The sequence below is a fragment of the Crinia signifera genome, chromosome 12 (genome assembly GCF_055691185.1).
Source record: "Crinia signifera chromosome 12, ASM5569118v1, whole genome shotgun sequence".
NCBI lineage: Eukaryota > Metazoa > Chordata > Amphibia > Anura > Myobatrachidae > Crinia > Crinia signifera.
This window is the reverse complement of record NC_139228.1, coordinates 16,256,023-16,273,505: the sequence shown is the minus strand read 5'-3', so window position 1 is coordinate 16,273,505 and position 17,483 is coordinate 16,256,023. Positions and strand designations below refer to the sequence as shown.

The 17,483-nt window shown below is 46.4% G+C and overlaps 1 protein-coding gene across 3 annotated transcripts in view; it reads left to right on the top strand.

Moving 5' to 3' along the window:
* ARNT (aryl hydrocarbon receptor nuclear translocator) overlaps positions 1 to 17,483 on the top strand; it is a 33,112-nt gene that overhangs the window by 4,561 nt on the left and 11,068 nt on the right. For 2 of the 3 annotated variants that reach the window (XM_083167424.1, XM_083167425.1), the window contains exons 2-5: positions 7,075 to 7,186; positions 7,749 to 7,796; positions 8,164 to 8,208; positions 16,135 to 16,348. In XM_083167424.1, the coding sequence (XP_083023550.1) occupies positions 7,075 to 7,186; positions 7,749 to 7,796; positions 8,164 to 8,208; positions 16,135 to 16,348 (419 nt within the window). The remainder of the gene's footprint in view (positions 1 to 7,074; positions 7,187 to 7,748; positions 7,797 to 8,163; positions 8,209 to 16,134; positions 16,349 to 17,483) is intronic. The other variant, XM_083167426.1, reaches the window with a different exon arrangement.

The window sequence follows — 17,483 nt, the reverse complement described above, 5'->3', positions numbered from 1 at the left end:
AGCAAATTGGTTGCTATGGGCAATTTTTCCTTTCTTTTTAGGTTTGATAAAGCCCCCTTTTATTTTATTATGCGTATATTCAATTACATGTATATGTTTTATTGTGGTTACACCATAGAATGTGACCATTTTTTATAAATAACGGTTCCTTTGCATCGGCCACACAGTGGAAGCTCTAGGTAAAGGTGTTTGTTTATGGGGTTGAGGTCAGGGCTGTCTGTAGGCCAAGCTCTGCTACACCAAACTGTAGAACATGGATGGTTTTCACTGTATGCTCTGGGGCATTATTGTGCTATAACTGAACCTTCCCCAAACTGTTAAGGCCCATACACTTGACGATTTTCAGATGAAAATCACCCAGTACAGCCGTTTTGACCGATTTCCAGATGAAAATCGCCGTGTGTATGGGTCAGCTATCCCCGACTAGCGATGATGCGCGCTCCCGCATCATCGCTAGTAAGGTGGTTCATCTGCTGGTTTTACCAGCAGATGCAGTGATGATGAATGGTATTTCATCCATCATCGCTGTGTGTGTACGGCCGCCGGGCTGAAAGATTAGCCACTTTCAACCCAGCGGACCGCCCCGCTCCCTCCCCCTCCACCCCAACCTGCTTCATACTCACCCCGCCGTCCACCGCACTGGTCCCCCAGCACCTTCCCCACGGCTCCATGTTCAGCCGCACGTGGCTAGCAGCTGATGCCCCGCCCCCTCCGTCCTGCTTCCTCCGGCTCCATGTTCAGCTGCCCGGGGCTTGCAGCTGACGCCCCGGGCGCCCCCTCCGCCCTGCTCCCCCGCCTCCCTCCGTCCTGCTCCACACGGAGCAGTGAGCACCACTGGCCACCAATGTTTCTTTTTTTAAGCCAGTAATAAATACATTGCTGGCATGTGCCAGCAATGTATATATTACTGTCATCACTGGGCACCAATGATATTCTTATGCCATAAGCCAGTAGTATATACATTGTTGGCCTTATATATGAAAGATTTTCAGCAAAGTCTTTCGCCTCCTGAAAATCTCTTGCTCTTTGGTGAAAATAGCTCAGTGTGTACGCACTACTTTGGTGACAGATATATCTTTCAAAGATTTTGGCAAAGTCTTTTGAAATGAAAATCTTCGAGTGTGTATGGACCTTTATCCAGTCGGTAGAAGCACAAAATTCTCAGACAAGGGTTGGGAACCAACCATCTAAGGTACCCGCGAAAGGTCACCTGTGGCTTTTTAAAATGTGACAGTCTGTGATACAGTGCTCTGGTCGGATGACTTGAGAAACCTGAGCTGTTAAGGACTGTGTTGGGAATCACTGGGCTAGATTGTCACTGTATGCTGTAGCCTGAAGATTTCCCAACAGTGACACTAAAGTCACCAGGAAGCCGGCCACGGGAAACACTGTTCAGCATTTCCCCTCCTCTACCACCGTTTAGCAGTTCACATTTGTGCATACGCCGAACCCATGAGCAATTTGTCATGGCAGAGAAAGTATCTCCACTTCTATATTTTCCCCCGTGCTTCCGTGGAATTCTTCTGGCCACTCCGTTTTCCTCCCAATATATATAGGTTGTTTATTTGTCTCCCAACAAAAAAGTTACCCTCGCGTGTAAGGTCTACAAAATGTCGGCAAGTTTTTTTTGTTTTTTTTTTACCATTTCTGTTCTTTATTAGAAGCCAGCATCCACGGGGGCTCTGCATTGAGTCATGCAGGTGTATGGGCTGCACTAATTGGGGGTCCATTGACCAGAAAAACTTATGTCAACCTTTTGTGTGTTGACATTTTGTCAATGTCTACCTTTTGCATTATGAAGTAGATACTGTAGACCTTTCCATTCACACCATGTGTAAGTGTGCAGGTAGATGTCTTTAGGACAGACTAGATGGGCCAAGTGGTTCTGATCTGCCGTCAGATTCTAGGTTTCTGTGTGTGTGTGTCTGTGTCTGTCTGTGTCTGTGTCTGTGTCTGTGTCTGTGTCTGTGTCTGTGTGTGTGTCTGTGTCTGTGTCTGTGTGTGTGTCTGTGTGTGTGTCTGTGTGTGTGTCTGTGTGTGTGTCTGTGTGTGTGACTGTGTGTGTGTGGGCAGGGGACTGTGGACTGTGGATGTAGTGTCCTATGTATGGTTTGGTGGTCCTGTCCCTATCTTCGTATAGTTGTCCATATAAAAAACCCACTTCATTAGAAATGTTCAGTGTGCTTGGGACCTGGAATGGAAGTTAAAAGGTTTGGGTCGACCACAGAAGGTTGAAAAGCAAAAGGTTGACACAATTTTTGTCCCGAATGGTGACCTAGTCTACATGGACACTGTCAAAGTATACCGCGTCCGGCACGGTGCCTCGCTGCGCTTGCCACTCTATCGTAATCTACCTCTATGCCCCAGGGAGTTGATGGCTAACCTTGACATGCCAGCTGTTGTTCAACTACACTTCCCAGCATGCCCGGCTACAGTTTTACAGTTTGGCCATGCTAAAACTGATGCCGTGAGGTGTAGTTCAACAACAGCTGGAGTGTCAAGGTTAGCCATCACTGCCCTAATGGATGGTAGGGCATAAAATACCGCCTGTTGGCTAAAAATAAAAAGTGACTCATGTCGACCTTTTGACTGTCGACCTAATGCTTGTGTTGACCTTCCAACCCTGTCGATCTTATAACTGTATAACATAAGTGATGTGTTGAGTGGTAATGGGTAGAAATCCTATATCTGTAACCAGTCCACATAGAGCTGCATGTTTGCAGTGAACATGCACACATCTCAAGGCAAAGAAAGTTTGACCTTTGCCAGCAGGAAATCTTGTGAATTCTCTTTGACATTTCCTTTCCTGTAAGACACAACTGGCCGATGCCTTTGTTGCTCCAGCACAGATCTGTGACCATTATGACGTTTGGTTGGTAAAGAGGAGAAATGGATTTTGTTGGCTGCTGAAAAGCGGAATCTTAACTAAACGGTGCAGAAAACAATGGAAAAATGTGATCAGATCTGCGTTCCGTGAGCCATACAGCACTCTCAGGGCCTGTTAAATGGCTATTTCCATAGCATGCTCTATTCTCATAGGCCGTCCCTACGAGGAGCTCAGGAAATGAAAGCAAGATGTTCGCTCTGCTGTAAGGAAGTGCTTTGTTGTTTGGTCTATTCAGTCAGTGTCCTCAAGCAACCTCTGCTTTTAGTGCTAAGTGAGTATGGCTCTTCTAGTACATGCGTTGTCATTGACTCGGTGACCACCTGAAGACAGAATCAGTCTTGTTCCTGTACAAATCCCATTCCCGTTCTGCTGTTATGTGTCCGTCCCAGCTATAGAGTGACTGGAGAGCTTCCGCGGAGTAATTAGTGTTGCATTACAAGGACAGCCTCACAATTGTGGCCACTAGAAGCTGTTTGATTATGATAATCGTGTTCCTAATCTCCACAGCTGTTGTCATTGCTAAATTAATGGGTGCAATTCAGTTGCTTCGCAAGGCTACCAGGGGGCGCGACTCAACTGTTGCACATTTGGGCGCCTGTGAGATATTTAATGGAGATAATTTTCATTTAGGGCTGGGTGACTCAATACACCGCACTGGTGCCCTGGTGGCTCTTCCATCCAGGGTTCTATCCTTACAGAGTTTCCAGTGATCTGCTATGCTCACTTGAGTGTTTCCCACAGTCCCGACACACGTGCTGGTGTGTTGGCTTCCAGCAAAATTGACGCTGGTGTGTTTGTGGTAGGGTGCAAGCTGCCAGGCACCAGGGCAGCGACCTCTGTAAGTGATATCAGATATATGCTGCAAAGAAAAGCGTTATTTATAACTGAAATGTGTAACAGGTGAGTGTGCAGCATATGTGGCGGCTAGCTGGCAAATTGCTAAACACATAAACTCAAGCTGAAAGTATATGCAGTGAGGAAAGGGGGGGGGGGGGGTCTTTTCACCCTCTTGGAAGATGTATCTTCTTCCCTGGGGGTGACTTGCTCTGTAATACACTCCCCTCCAAGTGCTTTGTCTGCATTCTTGCTTTATATTCTCAGCTGCTTTTTAAAGTTCTGCAGGTTTTAAGTAAGTTTGTACATAGATCCCGGAGTCGTATAAAGCAACCAATGTACCAGTCTGCACAATCCTGGCAGGACGGGGGGCTCTGAGTAGAGGCACTGATGCCAGGCTTTACCCTTAATGTTAGTATTTTCATTTTTGCTTACTTCATACCTGCTGCGAAGCAACAGTTTACAGAAGTCACCACCTCGTTTATATAAAGCCTCTCGTTATCAGAATCCACTCGCTGTGGAATAATGGAGGTCTGAAAGCCACAAATATTTTATCTGAATGTGATTGGTCATTGTCAATCACTCTGTCAGCTCATAATTGTCCCTAAGGGGCCTGCAACCAATCAGAACAAAGTTCTACAAATATAAATACTGTGTAACATAAGCCGCTCATTTTACTGCTCATAACTGCCCCTCAAATCACTCAGCCTCCCTTATCCCTACTTTACCTATAAACACTAATAATGCAATACCTAAAACTCCTCTATATTTGAAATAAACTAAATGTATTGTGAGGCGGGGGGTGATGGGGAGACGGGTTTTGTGAGGCGGGGGTGATGGGGAGACGGGTTTGGTGAGGCGGGGGGTGATGGGGAGACGGGTTTGGTGAGGCGGGGGGTGATGGGGAGACGGGTTTGGTGAGGCGGGGGGTGATGGTGAAGACGGGTTTGGTGAGGCGGGGGGTGATGGGGAGACGGGTTTGGTGAGGCGGGGGGTGATGGGGAGACGGGTTTGGTGAGGCGGGGGGTGATGGGGAGACGGGTTTGGTGAGGCGGGGGGTGATGGGGAGACGGGTTTGGTGAGGCGGGGGTGATGGGGAGACGGGTAAGGTTGAGGCCGGGTTGATGGGGAGACGGGTTTTGAGAGGCGGGGAGACTGGTTTGGTGAGGCGGGGGTGATGGGGAGACGGGTATGGTGAGGCGGGGGTGATGGGGAGACTGGTTTGGTGAGGCGGGGGTGATGGGGAGACTGGTTTGGTGAGGCGGGGGTGATGGGGAGACGGGTATGGTGAGGCGGGGGTGATGGGGAGACGGTACGGTTGAGGCGGGGGCGATGGGGAGACGGTTGAGGCGGGGGCGATGGGGAGACGGTTGAGGCGGCGGCGATGGGGAGACGGTTGAGGCGGCGGCGATGGGGAGACGGGTTTTGTGAGGCGGCGGCGATGGGGAGACGGGTTTTGTGAGGCGGCGGCGATGGGGAGACGGGTTTTGTGAGGTGGCGGCGATGGGGAGACGGGTTTTGTGAGGTGGCGGCGATGGGGAGACGGGTTTTGTGAGGCGATGGGGAGACGGGTTTTGTGAGGCGATGGGGAGACGGGTTTTGTGAGGCGGCGATGGGGAGACGGGTTTTGTGAGGCGGGGGTGATGGGGAGGCGGGTAAGGTTGAGGCGGGGGTGATGGGGAGACTGGTATGGTGAGGTGGAAGCATAAAGATTTTGGAATTGCCAAGCACGGACCAGTGTGATGGTAACTTTAATAGTGCTGTGTCATCAGACTTCTATGAAGTGAAGCAGAGTATAATGGAGTTGGCCCAGAAGTGTCGGGGGCGTTGCTGTATCATTTGGCTACTATGTTCACACCTTGCTTTTTGTCATTATTTATTCAATGAAAGCATTAACCAAGTAAGGTCTGTATTGTGTTATTTGTCACCGGAGGATAGATGTATCAGATTTAACAGCTTGCTGCGGACATTACTCTTAATTACATCCTGATGGCCGTATACTCATTTACACACGGCTGTGGGTTTAGAATAGAATTCGAGACTATTGTGTCCAGAACATAATGGGAGAAGGTGTGCCTAGTGGCAGACCACTGAAGGAGGTGCTGCATTAGAATTTTACCACTGAGGAAGGTGCTACAGCTGTCTTGTTAGAGATACTTATCAGACTATGAATAAGGTTTTGACCGCACATCCTGTGAAACGCTTATGTATAGACTGTGGCAACGATAGCTGACATAAGGGGAAAAATCACAATGGACAATGATCGGGGACATCTAGGAGGACCCTCATTAGTGGATTGCCTTATTAGTAATGGCATTGTAGGTCCCTGGGGCTGCTTCATGTGTTACTTTGAGGCATTACCTACAGCACTGAGGTCATAGGTTCAATTCCCACCGTAGTCCGAACTGTGCGTAGTTTGTATATTCTCCCCGTGTTTGCGTGGGTTTCCTCCGGGTACTCCGGCTTCCTCCCACAGCCCAAAAATATACTGGTAGGTTAATTAGCTCCCTGCACAATTAACCCTAGAATGAATGTATGTGTGTCTACATGTGGTAGGGAATATAGATTGTAAGCTCCACTGGGGCAGGGACAGATGTGAATGTTCCACTATTCCCTGTGAAGTGCTGCGGAATATGTGTGGGCTATATAAGAAAGTGGTATAAATAAAGCTCAGTCTAAAAAATCCAGGGATGTGCAACATTGTGCGGTTGGGAAGAGCTTTTGATTGGTTCTTTTTTGATTGTGCTTTTTTTTTTAACCAATCCCTGTTGCTTATTGTGTAAATACGTATTGTATTTATTCCCAGTTATCTGAAAGCATTGCCCTTAGCTCAGACTGTAGCAGAACACTTCAGTAAATGCCGCATGTTATGCAGCTGGAAGAGACTCTCTGATGTGCAGGGCTCTTGTAGAGACACCGCAGGCCTGCACATTAGGATTCTAAGTACCTAAATTGTAATTTTTTGGGGTATAACTTTTTGTCTGATGCTTGTTCTTTTTAATGAGCTATTCACATATATGTACTATGTATTCATGAACCCTCCCATTCACTATCTCTCCCTGGATCCTATTCTGTTCAGATTTTCCTCACCCTTTCTGGCGCGGTTATCCAATCGGCTGTATTGAGGTCTCCAATGAATGGTCACTTTAAAACGTTTTCTGGTGGTGGGCTTGAAAAAGGAAGAAATAATATACTTACATGGTATAGCATCCATCTGGCAGTGAGTTGTTAAACCACACTGCTGCCAAATGATATGACGTTACATGTATTTGGTGCAGGACGATGGCTTTGCACGAGCTGCAGTGCTGTTGAAAAAAAGGAACTTCTGTAATTTTGTCATCGTTCTGTTGCAGAGATGGCGTCTGACGTCCCAACCTTAGGAGTCGGCGTATCCTCAGGAAATCCGGGTTCAAGCACACAGGCTGGAGGTTCCGTCGTACAAAGAGCGAATAAGCGTCGTGCAGGGTAAGCGGATTGAACTGAAGTGCTATCCGTATGCTTAACAGATAATTTCCAGTAGATGCAGTGAGTAGATTGGTGATCGTTGAACGATGTTATTAAAATCACAAGCATTATGCTGATCTACAGAAACTTTATATCAACACATGAAAGTTACAAATTTGCATTTTAGTCTGAATTAAAAACGTTCCGCAACCTCCAAAGTGGGAGACTTTGCGCACTCAGTAATATTGTTACATTGCTCCTAATGTGAGACCAGGATTACCACAGATATATGGTAATGTGCAGTGATCAACATTTTCCTGACAACTACTGAATTTGAATGGACATGCAGTCACACTGGTAATATAGCATAGCCACAGCCCCTTCAGTGTGATACAAGGAGCTAAGTGCGGCCAGACGCTTGTAGTTCTGCTGTTGGCCCCTGAGGGTAACTCGCACATGTTAATCATTATTGATGGAAATCTGCACCTGATCAAAGGACAGTGACTTGTTATAGGTTACATTATATAACATCCTTGTACGCTTTCTACTTTATCGACTGTGCTCTTTGTTTTTTGTTTTTTAGGTTGGACTTTGATGATGATGATGAGGACTCAGGCAATAAATTTCTCAGGTGGGATTTTCACTTTTTTTTTTTTTTTTGAATGTTCTCTTCCACTCACCCATTCAAATACATGTCTGCAGTTTGGCAAGTGAGGGTGGATCTGATGTAACGGAGTGCTTGATGAGCTCCTTATGTCAGAAAAAGATCCAAATAACGCTCATTGGTATCTGCCAATGGATAACGGGTCCCCCCCCAGTGCAACCTATAAAAACCTGTTTGTTGTGGGAGCAGCTGCCTGTAGCAGTTCAGCACTTGTTGCTGCGAGGCAGTTTGAGTGACAGATACCAGTTTGTACACAGCAGGACCAGTAGGTCTGGATATCTTAGCCAGTGTCTGATTAATCTCCTGATTAGTTTCTTTTCCTTGTGAATGACAGGTGTGACGATGACCAACTGCCTAATGACAAGGAGAGGTTTGCCAGGTATGTTCTACTGCTTTCTGCACCTGTAACCACTGAGCCAGCGAGGTCAGACCACGTGTCTGCTGGTGCTTGTCCGACTGGATAGGGTTGTATAGGCTGCGAGATTTTATAGAATAAGTGTGTATGTATATACACAAATGACACAAATATATTTAAAGACTGTAAATATGAGCTACGATGTCATAACTTCAGTGTTTATAATACACCTATTTTCCCTAATGACTAATAATGCAGCCGTCTGTAAGTAATTGTGGATGGTGGACGTGGCATTAATTTCCAGGGCAAATACGGTGGCCTTTAAGGACATTCCAATGATATGGCAATGTGCATGGATGCTGAAAGTGGCAGTCTCAGTCCTTGCTCACTGGACCACATGGGTGGTGGTGTTTGTAGCGGCAATTACATAAAGTCTGGAGGGGCATGGTGGGATTAGAGGAACCAGAGCGTGAAGTAATGTTATGCAGCCCTATGCTTTCTATAATGGATGAATCGTGTTTTTTTGGCGATGCATACAGAAACAGGCATAGGTTGCCAACGTCTGTATGTTGAACACTGGCATCCTAACTGCCTGTTCTCCTAAGTGCTTTCTTGGGGACACATATGGATGAGGTAATCCTGACAGGGGTAAGGTAAGTATACCCTCTCCGCTAGTGCCTAAACCTAACCCCTGAACCCAACCGCCTAATCCTAACCGTCCTGCAGCCGCACCCCAACACCCTATTTTTGGTGCTTAAACATCACCCTCCTGACTCGCAACCTAACTCTCCTCCCAGCCTAACCCTAAGTCCCCAAGTAGTCCCTAAACACCCGGTCCCTGTCCTCCCGCTCCCCGAATACCCGCTCCCCGAATACTCACCAATCAGGATGCCAACTGTCGGTATTCCGGCATCTTGATCCTTCAGTGGCTGTGGTGCGAGTCTTGTGATGGCAGTTGGAATGCCGGCATTGTTTTCTAGGTATTTCTTGTTTGAGGCGGCTCTATCTAATGAAGATGTAACCGGCCATATTTATGTGCCCCAATAGATACTATTTACCGTGGTAAAGGTGTCTAATGTGAACGTTCAGTGAATTTCATTCATACGTTTGTGTTAACCCTTACATTTAGAAAGGGTGTGCATCATATGGTCGACAGTCATTAAGTGAACACCACTACATCGACATACTGAAAGGTCGACATTGGACAAGGTCATTAGGTCGACATGGCCAAGGCTTGACAGTCAAAAGGTCCACATGGGGTTTTTCGCTGTTTTTAACCCGAATGTTGACAGCCGACATGGGACATGGACACTGAAATGTAGCACAGCGTCCCCTCGCATAGCTCCCTGCGCTCACCATGCTTCAGGCATACTCGGCACACTATTCTATTCTCCCACCTCGCCCTAGTGGATGGTAGGGCATGAAATACCGCCTGTCAGCTCAAAAAATATTGAAAAACACTGTCTATTTTTTTACTTTCGACCTTGTCCCATGTCGACCTAGAGGTGTTGACATGACTGTTGACCAAGAGACCGTATCCCTTTAGAAACATGACCTACCACAGAGATGCTTGAGATGCAGTGGTTCCTAAACTTTCTTGACCAGGGCACCCTAGAATATCGGCATTTGTACAAGGCACCCCTAGTCAAAAAGTTTCTTATGGATAAATAAAAAATGTAAGTAAATTGTACTGAATGGTCACCCTCAGGTTCAGTTATGTGGTGGGGAACATAGCTGCGGTTCTAACTGTCCATACATGGTATCATTGGCAGCCACCAGCACTGGTTTTGCCTATTATTTTGATCACAAATTTGTTTTGGTCGTGGACCCCCCAAGCCTAGGCACCCTTGGAAACATCCCGAGGCACCCTAGCGTGCCTAGGCACACAGTTTGGGAACCACTGGACTATTGCCTTTAGTCATGACGACCTGGAACTTAGTAATTGGGACTTATGTCACTAATAAGCTTGCACTGGATTTCTTAGTTCTAAAAATGAAGTCACATTGAAGTCAGTTTGACTCTTATCCATGTAACAAAACTGCCCCTATAACCCTCTAAGCCAGGGGTGGCCAAACCTGTCCTCAAGATCTACCATCGGTTCATGTGTTTCAGGCCACCTGTGGATCTATAGTAGGAATGAATGCAGCAGGTTTGAAAATGTGACAGCTCGTAATGACTACACCTGTGCACCAGCTAGGTGATCTGGGGAATGTGACAGTAATGACTACAGCTGTGCACCAGCTAGGTGATCTGGGTCATGTGACAGTAATGACTGCAGCTGTGCACCAGCTAGGTGATCTGGGTCATGTGACCAGGGCCGGTGCAAGGCACCGGAGCGCCCCAGGCGAGTCGGGGTGGGGGTGCCGGGGGGGGGGGGGTGGTACCTGTTGAAAAAACTTGCGTCCCTGCAGTGCTGCTGGACCGGTCAGGGGTGTCCATGCCGCAGGGGTACCTGCGGCGCCGCCATGTGTATAAAGCTGGCTGCGGCCGGCGGGGTCCCTGTAGTGAATAGAAAATAACTAGCGCTTCCCGCGCCGCCGCGCGCATAGCGCTAGTTATTTGCTATTCACTACAGGGACCCCGCCGGCTGCAGCCAGCTTTATACACATGACGGCGCCGCAGGTACCCCTACGGCACGGACACCCCTGACCGGTCCAGCAGCACTGCAGGGACGCCGGGGCGCAAGTTTTTTCCACAGTTCGCTGGGGGTGAGGGGTGAACTGCCGCCCTCCAGGTGCCGGCGCCCTAGGCAAATGCCTAGAGCTGCCTAGTGGTGGCGCTGGCCCTGCATGTGACAGTTAGTAATGACTGCAGCTGTGCACCAGCTAGGTCTGGGGTAGCCATCCCTAGCCCTCGAGAGCTACCAACAGTTCACATTTTCCAGACAACCTAGCTGCTGCACTCATTAATCACTGACACATTTTAAAAGATACACAGATGCAGCTAATTAGCTCACTTGTGATTCTGTGAGGAGACCTGCAAAACATGTACTGTTGGTAGCTCTCGAGGACTAGGGTTGGCTACCCCAGAGCTAGGTGATCTGGGGAATGTGACTGTTAGTAATGACTACAGCTGTGCACCAGCTAGGTGATCTGGGGAATGTGACTGTTAGTAATGACTACAGCTGTGCACCAGCTAGGTGATCTGGGGAATTTGACAGTTGGTAATGACTACACCTGTGCACCAGCTAGGTGATCTTGAAAATGTGGACAGTTGGTAGATCTTGAGGACCGGTTTGGCCACCCCTGCCCTAAGCTATAGGTGAAGAGTCTACCTGTCTGCCATCGCTGTGCTCAGAAGCAATATACTCATTTCAGGGTTATTTTTGTGGACTGTTCTGGATTTATCAAGTAACCATTGTTGCAAAGTACATGCAAAAGTATGATCTGTGTGACATTTTTTTGTTCCCTATGTGTGTAGGTTTCCTCCCATAATCTGTTGGTCCTAGTTGCCATGTGCACTTGTGTGGCCTTGCAGTGAGCAGTTTTGGAACATGTTTGGGAACATGCCATGGACATTGTGCACTCAGCAAAGCTGCGCAGTGTCCTTGCATTGTATGTGACCAAACAGTGAGGTTTTGCTAGGAGGCATCCTGGATATCCGGCTCACTTGTTTCCAGGAGTTTCTCCAGCCTTGGTTGTATGCAATGGTTTTTGCCACAAGAGACACTAGAAGTTAATACTAGCTGCTTTATTCTTACCCTGCAACTTCGATGTCAGTTTGAACACACCCCACCCAAATCTAATTTTCTCTGTTGCAAACCTCATGTGTATGACAGTCGATCCGATGTGTGATCCCGTGCGCATTGGATCAGAGGATGGACGGGCTGCACATAAGATACAGCGGCACGTTGCAGGTGCTTTTTACTACCCGCGATGTATCGCATCAGATACGGTCCGTGTAAGTGTGTGCCATACCTGCACCTTGTACCTGTGGCATTCCCTGGCTGTGGCTGGTGAGATTTGGCTGTTGTGTTTCGGTCAGGGCTTGGGTATATAGTTATCCAGTCTGTGGGTAATCTATTGCATATGTAAGCCCTTACAAGCTGTGTTCCTTTCTGTTCTGTGATAATGTTGTTGTGTAACATCTGGATTCCTGAGTGAGGGGGTCACACAAATGCTACTCACTGCACTGTTTTGTAAGACTGTTTACAGTCCCTAGTACAGTGGCTCGATTAGCATGGAGTTAAAGGGCATGTGTATTCTTCTTGTACAGCAAGACTTGGCAAAGGCTCAGAACGGAACCCCCTCTTTCCTCTGCTGGTTTGGAGACCTGATCAGCTTAACCCATTTCTAAGCATAGATGCCACTGATTGTTCTCTTTGAGTCACTGTACTATGCATGGGCAGTGTACATATCATAAGCAGGCATGCCTGGATATCTTCAAGGCTATTATTCAAAGGAGCTCAAAGTGTCTGTGCAACATCACCCTGAGGATGTTTGTAACGGCGGGACCTGGTGCACAAATCAAGCCACACGGGTCTTTACAATTGAAAAAAAGTGTGACCACTAAACCGGAATTGCAAATAGTTAAAACAGATCCTAATAGTAATACAAATTAAGTTTCAGAACTGACAGTGTTGGTCAACAGAGACCACGCAGCCATCTATTATAACAGCTGATAACAAAGAGCAGTAGCTTGCCTTTAGTTGTATACAGTTGATGGGCATCACATATAAGTCAAAAGGGCATATTTGGAGATGGGGCGGTTTGTCAAAGCTGACAGTTGTCGCCACTTTCACCATTTGCTTTTAAAACGCCAATAGAATTCAATGCTAAACCAGGCTTGCTTATTTTATTTGTAACTAATTCCGTTTTAGCCACACACACCCTCCACCAGAGCAGTATAGAGCACGGTCCTCTATTTCTTATGGATAGTGAATCACTCAAACATTTCTATGTGACCATGGACCTGTGAGGTTCAATAATGGATGCAGCAGTCAACTAGAAAGATAGAAAACAAATTCCTATCACCTGTCACATTTGTCATTGTTCTGCCCAGCAATTGGCAGTAGCCGCGAGAAGGCTGGTAGTGTTGTGTGTAGTGCAGAGTCTTCACTATGTGTAACAAGCTCTGTCACCACACCACCTGCTGTCCTAAGCATCTGCACTTGCATCAAGTATGTGTCATTAAAGAGAACAAATTCTTTAACACCACTTTAGTAAATGGGCTTCTGGTCCCTAGGTTCTAGATGTCCTCTCACCTGAGCCGGTTGGCTGGTATTTGTTTGCAGGTCAGGCGATGAGCAGAGTTCAGCGGATAAGGAAAGACTTGCAAGGTAGGAGCAGAAGCATGGCAAGCACTGCTGGTTAATGTTTCCTGGTTACCTCCGCTTCCAACTTCCTTCCTGTCCTGCACAGTCAGGGGCAGATTTATTAAGCTTGGAGAAGAGATAAACTGGAGATAAAGCTGAGAAAAGGTAAAAGGTGATAAAGCACCAGCCAATCAATTACCAACTGTCATTTTCAAACACAGCTGATTGGCTGGTGCTTTATCTCCTTTTACCTTTTCTCCGCTTTTTCTCCAGTTTATCTCTTCTCCAAGCTTAATAAATCTGCCCCTTAATGACTCTACACCTTCTCTGTGATCTGATAGAGCAGGTTCTAAGCAGTGTAAGGTAATGTGCGAGCACTCCTCTATTGGAACTGGAATTGCTGAAATGAGTAACATCAAACAATACCGTATGTATCACTAGATTGCCATAGTCACAGCAGAGATCGGGGGAGGATTGCTTCAGTCTGATTCCTGCTAGATGACATCATTAAAGCATTGCATGCAGCAGTGAGGTCATTTTATTACCACTTAGTTTCATTGTAAGTCTTGGTAATGGTGGCTGGTTTGTATGATGACGTGCTTCGTCCGATGCAGCCATCCTTATCCCATTAACAAGCTGATTGGTAATCAGTCAGCCAAATCGAATGGCGTCTGGATGTTGGATAAATCCTGAGATTGTTTGCGTTGCATCCCACGGCAACAAAACAAATAATCAGATGCTGAAACCATCTGGCAGAAATCCCCAGTATATTTATGTATGGTTGCTTGGGGATAAACGCTCTGGGTTTTTATTTGGCATTTATTGGGTGATTGTGTGCCCGTCAGGTGGCACGTGATTTCCCCCTGTTTTCTTGAATATCAGAACGAGATGATCAGTGGCTCTTAGGAGTAACCTAGTAATTGCCGCAGATGACTTTTTTTTTTTTTTTTTTTTTAAAGTGACTCCACTGCATCACAAGACATCTGACCGTGAGAAGCTGGCTCCTCAGTGTGTTAACTTGCGCTCACCAGCCTATGATGTATTAATCCCTGATACTTAAACTGGTCATCAGCAGCCACATAACCGCGCAATATAATCCGGCCCCATAGGATTGTACACCAATCATGCCTTCCCTTGCCATGTGCCCAATACAGCCTCACTGGAAACTGCCAGTTAGAGTCCAACCTCTTATAAAATCCTGCTTCCGGAGCAGAGAGGAAGATGGAGACTTTTTGCCACCATGACTTTATTTTTTCCCGGTGAATTCCTGTTGTCTATAGTCTTTATATTGTAACTCCCCCTTAACCCCCCCACCCCCCCCCCCCCCCCCTGCTGGTTGGCTTGGCTCTTAGTAGTTTGTACTCTGTTCTGGTCTAAAATGCAAATAACCTTAATGTAGTAATGTTAGTAAGTCCCATCCACCAGAAACTTGCAGACAAAAAGCCATTGGCTGTCCTTGTTTTGTCTAGTAGTCTGGGGGCAGGATTGGTGTTGGGAGCATGACTGGGTGAGGGGCAGTTGGGATGTTGGGGGGGGGGGGGTTTGTCAGCGCAATACGTGCATCCTATATATAGCACAGGTTTGCAAATACTGGTTGCATGCTGTAATGTCTTATCAAGAGAAGAGATGCATTTATACTTAATCCTACGGTGCTACCTTGCTGTAGTATAACCCAAATCCTGTTACACAGCTAATGAGTGTAAGGTTTACAAGGAGAAATTAGCGACACCTGTTTCCCTTAGCTATGCATCATTCATTTTATAAGGAGCCGAAAAGACGGGTCAATTCATTTTGTGGCCGTAAGCCTGTAATAACATTGAACCCCTTCAGTTAGCGACAAACATCCCGTCATGATGGCTTCGGAATGTAAGTATGATGCAATATCAAATATGATGTCCCCTTTTTAATGGACACCACCCCACCTCTCGATACCCGAATTGTTTAAAACCCTAAATCTAGGGTATTTTTATATATTCATGTATAGGTCTAATGCTGCTCCTCACCTCTGTTGGGGATATTTGGGTGTTGTGTTTGGCAGCAGCCCTTGTCAGAGCAATTGAAGTGTCATTAGAGCACGCCCAGCCGCTGGCGCTGATAACTGTTCTGTAACTTTAAAAGGCTGAACTAGTGTAATGAGTGTTTAATTATAATTCTTTTATCACAGGGTATATTTTCTTTTCCCTCCTGTATATAAAGTGCTGTAGCTCGCTCTGGAGAAGGGCTCTGTTTATAAAAGAGGCAGTACTTGGTGGCAGACTGTTGCACTGCGGATCACCAAGACTTCCCACTCCGATGTTCTCAAAAGGGGTGCAGCCATATGTTCTGCCCAACGAGTTCTGTGTCTGTAACAGGCTATGTACCCCCATCTTCCGAGGCTCCTTGTGACCCGCCTGTGAGGCCAGATTATCATTTGATCCTGTGCCCCTGTATGTTTGTGTACATTGCAGATTTATAGGTATGGGCCCAATGAATGTGCAAGAAGTGTCATTTTGGAAAGTGCTTGCCCAGCTGTGTCTCTCTAATAGCGTTATGTGGCAGATGATCCTTTCTTTTCTCCACCTCACAGTAGTAGTGCATGGCTGGCATGTTAGCTCAACGTATTCACAAAACCAGTTATGTTTTACAGACTTTTGGGGGTTTCCTGTGTTCACCAGGGCATTTTACACTTTTTTTTTTTTTATTGCCTCCTGCCACAGGGAGAATCACAGTGAGATTGAGCGAAGGAGGAGGAATAAAATGACCGCTTACATCACAGAGCTGTCCGATATGGTGCCCACCTGCAGTGCCCTGGCCCGCAAGCCGGACAAGCTCACCATTCTGCGCATGGCAGTGTCTCATATGAAGTCCTTGCGGGGGACGGGGAACACACCCACAGATGGCACCTACAAGCCGTCATTCTTGACCGACCAGGTACGTATAAGAGTTACAGGCCTTTTTATTTAAACCTAAACATCGGGAAGTTTATGCATGGCTGCCGCTGTGTGGCTATTGGTATTAGAGTAGCCTCCGGTTACTTAGGATTTCTGGGTAATTCTCCTATCCTGTGCCACTGGCTTTGGCGCGTCCAGAAAACAAGGTCGGCACACCACAGGTTTAACGCTGCCAGTCTCCACCCCTAATGTGCTGCAGTGGGTTAATCATGCAGCAGGTTAGGGTTTACCGCAGTAGTCATAGCAGACACAGAGCTGCTCGTCCGAGATGTGCATACCCCGTCAAGTTTCCCTACATCTTGGATTTAGCCCCTATTCGTTAGGTAACAGACTTTAATGTCTGGTTTTATATTAAGAAATACAGGACAAAATTAACATTTAGAATACATTCTACTTATTATAGGATACATACTGTAGGACTAGAGAAATGGATGGGAGGTGTACACTGCGCTACTAATTAAATATATATGGTATAGTTAATATAATAAGTGGGTGCCAATGGTATTCAAATAATTACAATTTATTAATAGACAATAAACAAGATTTTTAAAAAGCAATAAAAATTAGGTAAGCAAAGATAACCACAATGAATGGCAATGGGTAAATTGGAAGCTTCATGGAGGGAATGGAGAAATAAGTGGGTCAGTCCATACGGTACCTTATTTTACGGAGAAAGGGGTGAGATCCGATCTTGTTTATTGTCTATTAATAAATTGTAATTATTTGAATACCATTGGCACCCACTTATTATATTAACTTAACTATACCATATATATTTAATTAGTAGCGCAGTGTACACCTCCCATCCATTTCTGTTTATCTTTGTGGGTCTGACAACCCATTTTTTGTACATAGCAGCTCTTGATAAAGCGGCTCATTCCCTGCGCTTCCCACTCTGTGATAACTTGTTATCTCCCACCATACTGTAGGACTAAGCTTGCAGAACTGCACAGTCCATCTTAGTAAATTTACCCCACACTGTCTTGGGCGTTTATAACGAGGTATAGCAAATGAGGGATTTTTGTCCGATTGCAGCTGTAGCAGTAATTGTCATGCTACTAGTAACTAATTGGATATACAAAGGCTTACCAGGCTTTCCCTTCAAAGCTGGACAC